This window comes from Gopherus flavomarginatus, chromosome 5, assembly GCF_025201925.1.
Source record: "Gopherus flavomarginatus isolate rGopFla2 chromosome 5, rGopFla2.mat.asm, whole genome shotgun sequence".
Classification (NCBI taxonomy): Eukaryota; Metazoa; Chordata; order Testudines; family Testudinidae; genus Gopherus; species Gopherus flavomarginatus.
Window position 1 is genome coordinate 7,577,618 of NC_066621.1, and position 11,959 is coordinate 7,589,576.

The 11,959-nt window shown below is 42.8% G+C and overlaps 1 protein-coding gene across 1 annotated transcript; it reads right to left on the bottom strand.

Moving 5' to 3' along the window:
• Positions 1–9,202: 9,202 nt before the first annotated feature.
• On the bottom strand, positions 9,203–10,660 carry LOC127051708 (olfactory receptor 1052-like). The gene is made up of 2 exons (XM_050954375.1): positions 10,638–10,660; positions 9,203–10,133 (listed from the first exon to the last, which is right to left on the bottom strand). The coding sequence occupies exons 1-2, from the start codon at positions 10,658–10,660 to the stop codon at positions 9,203–9,205; spliced, it is 954 nt and encodes a 317-aa protein (XP_050810332.1).
• Between the last annotated feature and the right edge of the window lie 1,299 nt (positions 10,661–11,959).

The following is an 11,959-nucleotide window of genomic DNA, read 5'->3' on the forward strand; positions in this document are numbered from 1 at the left end:
AAGTCTGGTGGGTGACAATGGAGAAGTCTCAATGCAATTCATGCCCAACCACAAGGTGTTATAAAACCATCTTCCATGTATGGGACAGGGGTTTCTGACCAGGGGTTATCACTGTAGATCAAAAGTTTAGAAGAAGAGACAACTTTTTCAGAGGCATGCACAGGGATTTAAATGTGACTGCTTAGGGAGAGGCACTTTAAACACTGCCCCCTCACCCAGACCCCCCAGGCCGCACTGCCTCACCCACCCACCAGGCCTCTGCTGCCTCCCCATGTTCCCTCCCATCTCCCCCCTGTCATAAACAGATAGCTAAGGGTTAATGTCTCTTTCACCTGAAGCACCTGACCAGAGGACCAATCAGGAAACCGGATTTTTTCAACTTTGGGTGGAGGGAATTTAGTGTCTGAGTCTTTTGTCTGTCTGCCTGCTTTCTCTGAGCTTTGGAGAAGTAGTTTCTACTTTCTAGTCTTCTGCTTCTAAGTGTAAGGACAAAGAGATCAGATAGTAAGTTCTATGGTTTCTTTTCTTTGGTATTTGCATGAATATAAGTGCTGGAGTGCTTTGATTTGTATTCTTTTTGAATAAGGCTGTTTATTCAATATTCTTTTAAGCAATTGACCCTGTATTGTATCATCTTAATACAGAGAGACCATTTGTATGTATTTTTCTTTCTTTTTATATAAAGCTTTCTTTTAAGACCTGTTGGAGTTTTTCTTTACTTCAGGGAAATTGAGTCTGTACTCACCAGGGAATTGGTGGGAGGAAGAAATCAGGGGAGATCTGTGTGTTGGATTTGCTAGCCTGATTTTGCATTCTCTCTGGGGGAATAGGAAAGTACTTTTTGTTTCCAGGATTGGGAACAGAGAGGGGGAGTCACTCTGTTTGGATTCACAGAGCTTGTGTCTGTGTATCTCTCCAGGAGCACCTGGAGGGGGGAAGGGAAAAAGGATTATTTCCCTTTGTTGTGAGACTCAAGGGATTTGGGTCTTGGGGTCCCCAGGGAAGGTTTCAGGGGGACCAGAGTGCCCCAAAACACTCTAATTTTTTGGGTGGTGGCAGCAGGTACCAGGTCCAAGCTGGTAACTAAGCTTGGAGGTTTTCATGCTAACCCCCATATTTTGGACGCTAAGGTCCAAATCTGGGACTAAGGTTATGACACCCCCAGAACACATGCGTCCCACTACCTCCCCACCATTGTCCCGAGCTCCCTTCCCCAGCTCTCCAATTACTGCAGGCTGCGGGCAAGGAAGGGACAGACTCAGCAGGCATCCCTGTGCCCCCTTCTGGCAGAGCTGTGCTGCCAGCCTGGGCTTTCCTGCTCCGGCCACCATCTAGTGGGGCTCACTGGGCGTGCTAGCTGCAGTGCCTTTCTCAGGCACGTCCCTTCAGCCATGCTCAGCCCAACTCCCACCCTGGCAGAAAGTGGGGAGGACAAGCCCTAGAGCAAAAGCTGGGGGCAGTGACAGATGATTATTGAGTGGGTCATGCCCCTGCTTGCTTTAAATTCATAAAGATGCCAGTCCCACAGAAGATGCTCACAACAGTCAGGTGGGAAGCGCAGGTGGTGATGGCTTTGCATTTACCCTCAGTGGAGTGGATCCTCAATATGGCAGAGAGGATGAGAAGGCAGGAGATGAGGATAGTCAGGCTGCTTAACACCCCTATCAAAAAAGCCCAGACAAGTAAAATAATGGATGATGGTGTCAGAGCTGGAGCGTGACAACGCTAGGGAGATATCACAGAAGGATAATTGTCAAATGCGCATTGGGAGCGTAATAGAATGGCAAAAACACTTAGGAATGACCCGAGCACAAGTTGGACATAGAATCTTGGGGGCATGATGACTGAATACCCCAGCAGGTTATAGAGGGTCATGTAATGATTGTACACCACCTTAGCTACGAGATAACTAACATCCAGTGTAAAAAAATGCTTTTATCTCTGCTAAAATATCAGTCTTCGGGGTGACGACTGTGGAATAGCATAGTTCTACAAAAGCCAAATTACTAAGGAAATAATACATGGGGATGTTAAGCCCAGGGTCGATCCTGATAATCATGATCATCTCATGAGGATGGTGAGATGGATCCCTAGAAACACCACAAAGAGGGTGACCAGAATCACTGGATGATCTATAAGTCCTGTGAAAATGAATTCACTCACCTGGGTGGAGTTTTCTGTGAACTTTTCTATGGTGCACACTCTTGGCATGTGCAGTATAGATGGAAATCATGAAATAGTTGTAGAGCAGGGATTGGCAACCTTTCAGAAGTGGTGTGCCGAGTTGTCATTCATTCATTCATTCATTCATTCATTCTAATTTAAAGTTTCACGTGCCAGTAATACATTTTAACATTCTTAGAAGGTCTCTTTCTATAAGTTTATAATATAGAACAAAACTATTGTTGTATGTAAAGTAAATAAGGTTTTTAAAATGTTTAAGAAGCTTCATTTAAAATTAAATAAAATGCAGAGCCTCCCAGACCAGTGGCCAAGACCAAGGCACTGGGAGTGCCACTGAAAATCAGCTCATGTGCCGCCTTCGGCACCCATGCCATAGGTTGCCTACCTCTGCTGTAGAGTATTTAGTACAGTTTTCTCCCTGGTAAACTCAGAAGTTCAGTGAGTTTGAAGACCTTAAGGTTCTTCACAGAGACGACTCAGAGGACTATATTCTCTCTTGGGCTGCAGGAGTCACCGCTCCTCTCCAGATAGAGAGATGCAGGATAGCCTAGTCCTAAAACAGAAGTTTAGAGATACAATCATCAGAAAATGGCTTTGCAAAAGGAAAATAAAATACTGCTGTGACATTCTGTACCTTGGGGGAGTGACCTGTAACCCCCATATTCCTTATTTATATATAATTGTGATCTTGCATATAAAGCAGGCTGTGTGAGGTATCAGGGGATCTGCTGAAGGTCATTTTTTTATCCATATACGTATATCATTGGTGCATATGAAGTTATGAGAATTGCATTGTAGGGTTGTCACTAAAACATGCTGTAAGCTGGGGAATCAGGGAGATATTAGCTCCCCAGAGACAACAGCAAGGAAAGTAACCAGTGCCTAGGTGGGGTGTCAAACAACCTATCAACAGCCATTGTCCAGCAAGGGAGCTAGAATTCAATGACTCACTTGCATAAAGTCACACCAAGGGAATTGCTCAACCTTGCCTGGGGATTCAGCAATGCCCACCAGACATGTCTGGACTTGTGTTCTCCAAGCACATGGGACTGAGGGTACAAAATAGAGCACAGGGGCCCCATTCTTGGCCTTTCTTCTGTCCTCACCTATGCTGCAAGCAACAAGGACACTAAGACTTAAGACTCCAAAACAGGAGACTGACCCAGGTTTCAAGGGTGAAATCTGTGTACTATGAACTCATCCAATGGGGTGAGAAAAACTGCTTAATCTAGATGTTGCCCAGTCTAATGGGGTTGAGAGTTTAGGCTGCATGGCTATTAAAGGAACATAAATCCACACCACCTCGAGGTCAAGCATAGGAGTTTATTACACACAGTGCTAGCAGAGTGTCATCTTTCTTATTAGGCTCAGAGACACTGTCAATCAATTGATTACAATAGAATATGGATTTTCCATGGGAGAGGGAAAGTGATGGGGTAGGCAGTTCCACACCCCGCGATAGGTTTTGCAGCAAGACAAGATAGCACGTTTGCCAATGGTTAACAGGTTACATAATGTCTCCGCCCATGGTCTGAAGTTAGCAAGTTAACATTTATTTGATACTTTGATAAAATGTTATTAGTATAAAATATATATGTTAAATTCTGATTTGGGGTCCATAGGAATGGAGTAGCTCCTCTGATTGTCCAGCAGATACATTCCTAGGGGTTAAAACAAAGCAACAGTGAAAGCATATGGCAATAAAGATTGTCTCCTTTGTGTTTTAAGGCAGGCATTGGGAAAGGGAGGTGGGAGGATGCCATATCTTATACTGACATGTGCCAACCTTTCATAAACTCAAGGTTGGATATGTGGGAACAATATCTCCTTACAAAAGAAACTAACACAATAGGAACAGGGATTCTTTGTTCAATTTGCAACTTGAATCAGACAGAATTATTCGATTCTCAGCTCCAACACCTGGCTAGGGTTATTTTAGCAAAGCAAGATTATCTGTTTACCCCAGCTTTCTTTTAGCTGATCGCTATTTGCCAGGCCTCTTTCCCTTGACCATACTCTGGACTTTAGGTCTGGAAAAGAGCTGGCACAATCCATATACCAGGTTGTTATATAAAATGCACATGGATTTTAACCCTTCACTTATAGTTTATTTTCTTTTGGTAACTAACTCTGACTTTTTGTCTATCACTTATAATCACTTAAAATCTATCTTTTCTAGTCAATACATTTGTTTTTCTATTTATATTTACCAGTGACTGAAGTGTTCGGAAATCTGCTCAGGTTGCAAAAGGCTAGCGTACATACACTTCCCATTGATGAAGTGGTGAACCAATTAATAAACGTGCACTGCTCATCCTGAGCAGTGCATGATGGTATATTCCTGAGGTACAGTGTTTGGAGCTGGGGGGATTTGGCTAGTGCCTTTCCCGGTATGATTCATGGGTGGCTCTGGGAGCATTCATGCAATCTAGATGGGTGTGGGGCTCCTTGAGGAGGGGGAGGGTTTGCTGCTTGTCACTAGCAGGGCATTGTGAGAGACAGCCCAGGCTGGAGAGAGTCGATTTCTTCTCTTTGGCTAGATATATATTTGAAGAGAAGGTAGAATTTCCCTTCTCAGGAGAAGACACTATTGCCTTCTTGTGAATCACACACTTTAATTGATGATACAAGCAGGAATGCTCTCAAACTAACCGGATTTTTCCCCTTCTCTTATTCTCAGATGAGCAGATACGGAGCAGTGTTTGGTTTCTACCAGAAGAAGGGATTTAGTATTAAGCCTCCTTTCCCTGTTGATTGGAACACAGTTACATTTCCCTTAGAACTCTGGAGCGACATCATGGGGAATAGGGAACTATAGTGGGCTTTCATGATTTTGGGACTTGGAGAGCATCTCCAGTAACAATGTGCAGAAACCGGGCAATTATCTCCATTCCTTTTACACTGGACATGAATTATACACAGAGTGACCCGCGTTTGCTATTACAGAAGTCAATGTGAGTTTGGCCAAGGATCTCAATGGCAGCATGATCAGACCAACAGAGGAGCTGGTGCCTGGCTGAGGAGTTTAGTCAGCTCCCAGCCTTTCTGCCAGTAGTGGGAGTAGAGCCATCAGCTGATGGGTGGAAAATTGTCCCAGCTGGGAGCCCCTGGAAAATCTACCTGTAACAGGGTGGCTCGGCCCTTGAAGGCTGGAATCAGCCAACCCTGACGACAGAATGAGACACACCTGGGTTGAATCAGGTACTATCCTATAACGGGCAGCAGGTGCCTGCAATGAAGGAGGAAGCTCAGGAAAAGTCTACAGAAAGTAAGAAAAGGCAGCTGCAGGACCCTAAGACCGGGGGAGATACCTGTGCTAGGGTGGCCTTGAGAAGCCCCGTCCAAGCAGGAGAGAGACTGCAAAGGCCCTAGGTTGGAAGACCTGGGAAGAGGAAGAGAAACCGTGTGTGGTGTAGACTTACAAACAGGGTTTGTTTTGGGATTTGGGTTTTATTTGCAGTTTATTTTATATCAATAAATCTAGCCCCACTGAGGGGTATTTTTGACCAAGAAAAAGCCTGAAGAGAAGTTTTATTTGAACCATCCAAGAAGGAGGCAGGCTGCCTGTAGCATGACCCTAGGCCATGAGGGGATGCCCAGGAGGTGGCCAGTCAGGTTATATTGCTTGTCTGCTGGTTCTTCCTCCCTTGCAGGGTGTTTGGGGCAGGAAAAAGCAAGGTCCTGCTGCTTCCAATTCTCCCTTCCCTCCATCATAGGAGGTGTAGTCAGCCTAGCATGCCCACCTCAGGAGTATGTGAGCATGAGACTTCAGAACTCCAACTCCCAGGCGGCACCGTGGCAGCATTTTAAAAATATATTTTGGGTTTGCTTGACATTTTTCCAATAGGAAAAAAAATGTTCACAGTAACTCCTCACTCATTTTTCAGACCAGGTGTAGTCACTGTGCAGGCACAAAACTAGCTACCACTAGTCCACCACTCCTGCTCCATGCAGACAGTGGCACCCTTCGCAGAAAAGCTTGAGAGAGTTTAATAATTAACTTGCTTTTATTCAAACACAGAAAGCAGATCTGTGTGTAGGCTGCAATCGACCCCTTCTTTGATTTCTCCCTGTAGGAAGACCAGATGTCCTGTTTTTAAAGGGACAGTCCAATTTTTGGGGACTTTTTCCTATATAGGCACCTCTTATGCCCCAGCCCATGTCCTGTGTTTTCACAGTTGCTATCTGGTAACCCTATCTCCATGCAGTCTGGAGTCCTTCCTCCCAAAGTAGAGGATGCTCTCTAAAGCCACACCCTACATCTTTACACTGCAATGTCAGCTGCTTCACACACAGGTGGGAAGGGAGAAGGCAGGAATATGTATAAGAGGGCTGGGGTCTTGCGTCCATCCCCACAATGTGCCAGTCAACAGAATGGGAAAAAAGGTAGTGCTAGAAGCACATTATTTTCCATCTCTGCCCCTGACAACACAGGGAGAACCAGGGATGGATTGTGATTTTGAGAATTGCAATTTGCTCCCTTGTCTGGCCCTCCAGCTCTGTGCTGTCTGTATTCAGGGAGCTTGAGTACTACTAGACACAAGCATTAAAAATTATCAGAAGTCAGGCCTCTGAAAATCATGCAAGTAACTTTAAAATCAAGAGCTGAAGAAAAATACTAAATTCTGAGCTCTTTTTATTTACCTTCTGATTTTTAAGCATTTGGGTTAATACTTTTTTTTGGGAGGGGAGTTTGGAAAACATAAGAGCCAGAAACATTTATTTTTAACTGAAAGCTGAGCTTCTTGTAAAATAACATGACTCCAAGAGTTGGGGCGAAAAGAAAAACAGAGATTGTGATATTCATAATAAAATTATAATAATTGACCATACTGATATGTTGCAATAAAACCCTTTCCATTAAGAAATAAATTACAGTTGGTCAAAATCTTTTGTTAAAAAATGGCATTTTGTAACAAATAAAAAAGTTGTTAGAAAATGTTTCTTTGAAAATTTAAAAAATTGTTTTGTCCTGCTTCAAATTGAAAAAAAAAAAAGACCTGATTTGCTGTTAGAAATTTTTTAAAGAAATAAGTTGGTTTAGGCTTCCCTCTACATTTTTTCTCCCATTTTTCCTTCTCCCTTCCTTTTTTCCCTCTCTTAAAAAGAGGAAAAATGAGTCAGAGGAGACCAGCAAGGGGGAAAGCATGGAAACAAATAAATTATTTAACAGTCAAAACATGTAGTTTTCCTGAAAACCCCCAATATTTAGTTTTTGAAAACTAATCCCCAACATATCTTCACATTTCTAATACTAAACTGAACCAAATGTTTTGTTTAAAATTATATGAAACAAACAAAATATCCTTTTGTTTTTCAAAATGAAAATTTAAGTAAAATGAAAATTTTTATTTCATTCAAAATTTTGTCATGGAAACTACTTACCATTTTTCTACTAACCCTGCAAATAATCCTTTTCAATGTCAAGAATACAGGGTGCTGAAAAATGGTCAACATACAGATCTTAAAAAGAAGAGTATATTTGAAATGAAAAGTCTAATGGTCAAATCCTGGTAGGCCTTTGTCACCTGATAGCCCTACCTGGACTTTTGTCAGAAGAACACAAGCTGCTGGTGAGTGTGTTACAGGCCCTCCCCACTGAGCCAGGTCTACAGAGGGTAAGTTTGTGTTGTAGCCACAGCTAGAGTGCCCGACTCTTGATCTCGAGTTGTAGCAACTCATGCTTTTAGCTGTGGAGGTCCCTCAGTGTCATGGTTACAGGATAGCTGGCACCCTTGACCCTTTCTCTGGCTTATCCCTCAAAAGTGACAGGTCTGTGCCTTCTCCTTTCTCATGACGGAATCATGTGATTCTTTCACTCTCAGGTCCTAGGCTACAGCACCCTGCATCAATTGTGTTTGCCCAACAGGTTGGACTAGGTTTGATACCTCCACTCCTTTCCTTCGGGAGTTGTGAGCACTGGTAGATACAGTGATGCAAAACAACCTTCTTAAACCAAAGTATTGTTTTATTTTAATGTAGGAAAAAAGCATAACATAAGAGAAAAAGGATTTTAAAATATCACAACATCTATATGCATGTCTATCTTTCTTAAAGCTTGTCATCTGCCGGGAAGCTTTGAAAGGCCAAACTTCTTTAGACCACCAAAGGAGTATCTGTACCTCCATGACACTCCTTGGCAACTACCTGACCCCTGCTCAGAGAAAAAAAAACTTTTAAATTCTTTATTGCCCTTATGATCTTTTGGGCTCCCAGCCTTGGCAAATAGGCCATGTAACCGTGGCTGGAGACAGGAAGCAAGCGTCTTCACAACTAATAGTACAGGCATTGTCTCTTAATGATCCTAGAAGCACTTTCCAAGAGCTTGCTTATCTGGAGCTGTCTTCTGCTTGTTTTCCAACATCCCTGCTATTAAACTAAACCAACATATGCATACAGGAAACATCCCAATAATCAGGCCACATAAAATATTCATAAATGATTACAGATCAAGGCCACATCCTTCACACACAGTGTAGCCCCAGTGTTTTGGCAGGATAGCAGCTCTCATAGGAAGAATATGAGAACTAATGAGTATAAGTCACAGAGGAGCTATATAATGGGAAGAGTGTGTGTTTGTGCGCGCGCGCATGTATGTAGGGGTTAATATATTCATAGTTCTCAGGCACTTAAATACAATTTAATAATGATCAGGGGAAATAAATAGTTTGGGAAAGGAGATAAAGAGTAAAAAATGAAGGAGAATCTACCTATACCTATCTGCTGCAGGCCTGCAGGAGAGCAAGAAAAAACAGATACTGGCCTTGTTCTCCAAGGGCTCCAAACTGCAGTATAAAATACACTTGGAGGGCTGTGGGGTCCCAATCCTGTCAGCATACAAGTGCCAAAGAGGTGCTTGCTGAATGTCTTAAACTGGACCTGTTAGGATGTGGCTGCTGGGGAGTCTGGCCATTGACAAGGGAGAAGTCAAATGTAATTCATGCCCAGCACTGGACATTGCACAATGAGATACAACACATGGGCCAGGTATTCACCCATTCAAGCTTATTGCCTCAGGTCATGAATTAAGACCCAGAGAGAACGTTTTCCTCTCTATCGCTCTCCTCAGGGCGTCCTTCACCTCCTTGTTCCTCAGGCTGTAAATCAGGGGGTTCAACATGGGGGTCACCAGAGTGTAGAACACTGAGACCACCTTGTCCTGCTGCCTCGAGTACTTTGTGCTGGGCTGTAAATAGATGAACAGGCCACTCCCATAGAAGATGGTGATGGCGGTGAGGTGGGAGGTACAGGTGGAGAAGGCTCTGAGCCTGCCCTCAGCAGAGCGGATCCTCAGGATAGCGTTGAGGATGAAAACATAGGAGATGAGGACAATCAGGCTGCTGAATACCCCCGTCAAATATGTCACAGCTATAAGCAAAACGTGATTGATGCTGGAGTCCGAGTGGGTGAGTGAAAGCAGCGGGGAGATGTCACAGAAGAACAAGTCAATGACATTGGAGCCGCAGAAGGTTAATGTTAACATGCCTGTTGTCTGTGCTATTGAATTTACACACCCAGCTAGGAAAGACCCAGCCATCAGCAGGACACAAAGTCTAGGGCACATGACAACTCTATAGAGCAGCGGGTTACAGATGGCCACATATCGGTCATATGCCATTGCAGCCAGGAGGAAACACTCTGTTACAATCAGCATACAGAAAACACAGATCTGAGCTGCACAGCCAGTGTAAGAAATGGCTTTCCTCTCTGCTAGCAAATCCACCAGCATTTTGGGGGCGACGACTGTGGCATAACAGAGATCTACAAATGCCAAATTACCAAGGAAATAATACATGGGGGTGTGAAGTCTGGGGTCGATCCTGACTAACATAATCATTCCAAGGTTCCCCAGTAAAGTAATAATATAGATCACTAGGAAAACCATGAAGAGAAGGACCTGAATGTACGGATGATCTGTGAATCCTTTGAGAATGAATTCAGTAACCTCGGTACAGTTTTCTCCAACCATGTCTATAGTGCACAGTCTCTGTTTGTACCTTACAGATGGAAGCCATACAATAGCTGCAGCAAATTTATTACAACCAGCTTGCCAGATCTCTCTCCAGTGTGATGCTGATGCAGACTTTCAGGGTCTTCACACAGAATACTGACCTCATGATATTCTTGCTGGCAGGTGGGAGTCATGGTTCCGGTCCAGATACAGAGAGGCAGAACAGTCTAGTCCTAAAAGAGAAGTGTACACAAAGATCATTTATACAAAAAAAAAATCAATGATCAGTTGTCATTGCAATAGGAAAATAATATGATGAATTCCTGGTGAAAGAATTATTCTATGCTTTTTTCTTTCTCTGGAGTATGCCCCGAACAGATATGCCATGCAAACTCTGTCATCCTTCAAATGTCTTCTCAAGACGTACCTCATCTCTTTTTCTCTAACAGTGACCTTTTTGTAAATCGATTAAAATATTCCATATAAAAAGCTTCTTCGATATTCAGTTAAATTTATTTCGGTCATTGTGCTATGTCATTTAGGCACAGATTTTTAAAGATATTTTGGCATCTAATGCTCATTGAAATCAATACCTTAAAAAAAAACTCAGCTTTCATCTTTAGGTTCCTCAAGGCTTACAGGTGAATAAGGATTATTAAAATATATTTTAATGAACAGGATCAAAGAACATCATGTTAGCTAGATGAGTGACTGCAATCACTGATGACTTGTATACACTTCTTCGGACAATTTTTTGCCTTTTGATTTTGTGCAACACGTGATAAGCACAATTTCCCTCTTGGAGTTTGCCTACTTCAAGGTTTCCTCAGTGAAGATTTAGATTTTGACAAATCTGATTACTTTTTTTGATGGCCTATCAATATTAGGTCCGAAGCCTGTAATCATATCCTCATAGGTTTTAGTCAGGAGGAAAGGATGGAAGAGGATAGAGAATGGGCCAGATCAAACAAAAAACTAACATTCACATAAAAGAGTCTGACTCATCAGAAAAGGGCAGACAGATTAAAAACTTGTCATTGTTTAAGTGCTTGCACACACTTTAGAAGTCTAAATAATAAGATGGGTGAACTACAGTGCCTCATGTTAAAGGAGGATATTGGTATAATAGGCATCACAGAAACCTGGTGGAGTAAGGACAATCAATGGGACACAATCAATCTGGGCTACAAAATATATTGGGAGGACAGAAAAGGTCGTACGGGGGGCAGATGGTGGTTGGGAGTGACACTATTTGTGAAACAAAATGTAGAATCAAATGAAGTAAAAAACTTAAATGAATCCACATGTTCCATAGAATCTCTATGGGTAGTAATTCCATGCTCTAATAAGAATATAACAGTAGGGATCTATTATCGACCTCCTGACCAGGACAGTGATAGTGACTATGGAATGCTAAGGGAGATTAGAGAGGCTATCAAAATAAAGAACGCAATATTAGTGGGGGATTTCAATTATCCCCATACTGACTGGGAACACGTCACCTCAGGACGAAATGCAGGGACAAAATTTCTCAACTGCTTCCTGGAGCAGCTGGTACAGGAACCCACAAGGAGAGAGGCAATTCTCAATTTAGTCCTGAGTGGAGCGCAGGATCTGGTCCAAGAGCTAACTATGACCGTAATATAACAACATTTAACATTCCTGTGGTGGGAAGAACACATCAGCAGCCCAACACTGGCATTTAATTTCAGGAAGCAGAACTATGCAAAAATGAGGGGGTTAGTCAAACAGAAATTAAAAGGTACAGTGACTAGAGTGAAATCCCTGCAAGCTGCATGGACACTTCTCAAAGACACCATAATA

Coding starts and splice junctions, on each gene's coding strand:
- LOC127051708 (XM_050954375.1), bottom strand. CDS start 10,660: ATGACCGAAATAAATTTAACTGA. Junction 10,134..10,637: donor ACCGAAATAAATTTAACTGA/ATATCGAAGAAG, acceptor AGAAAACTGTAC/CGAGGTTACTGAATTCATTC.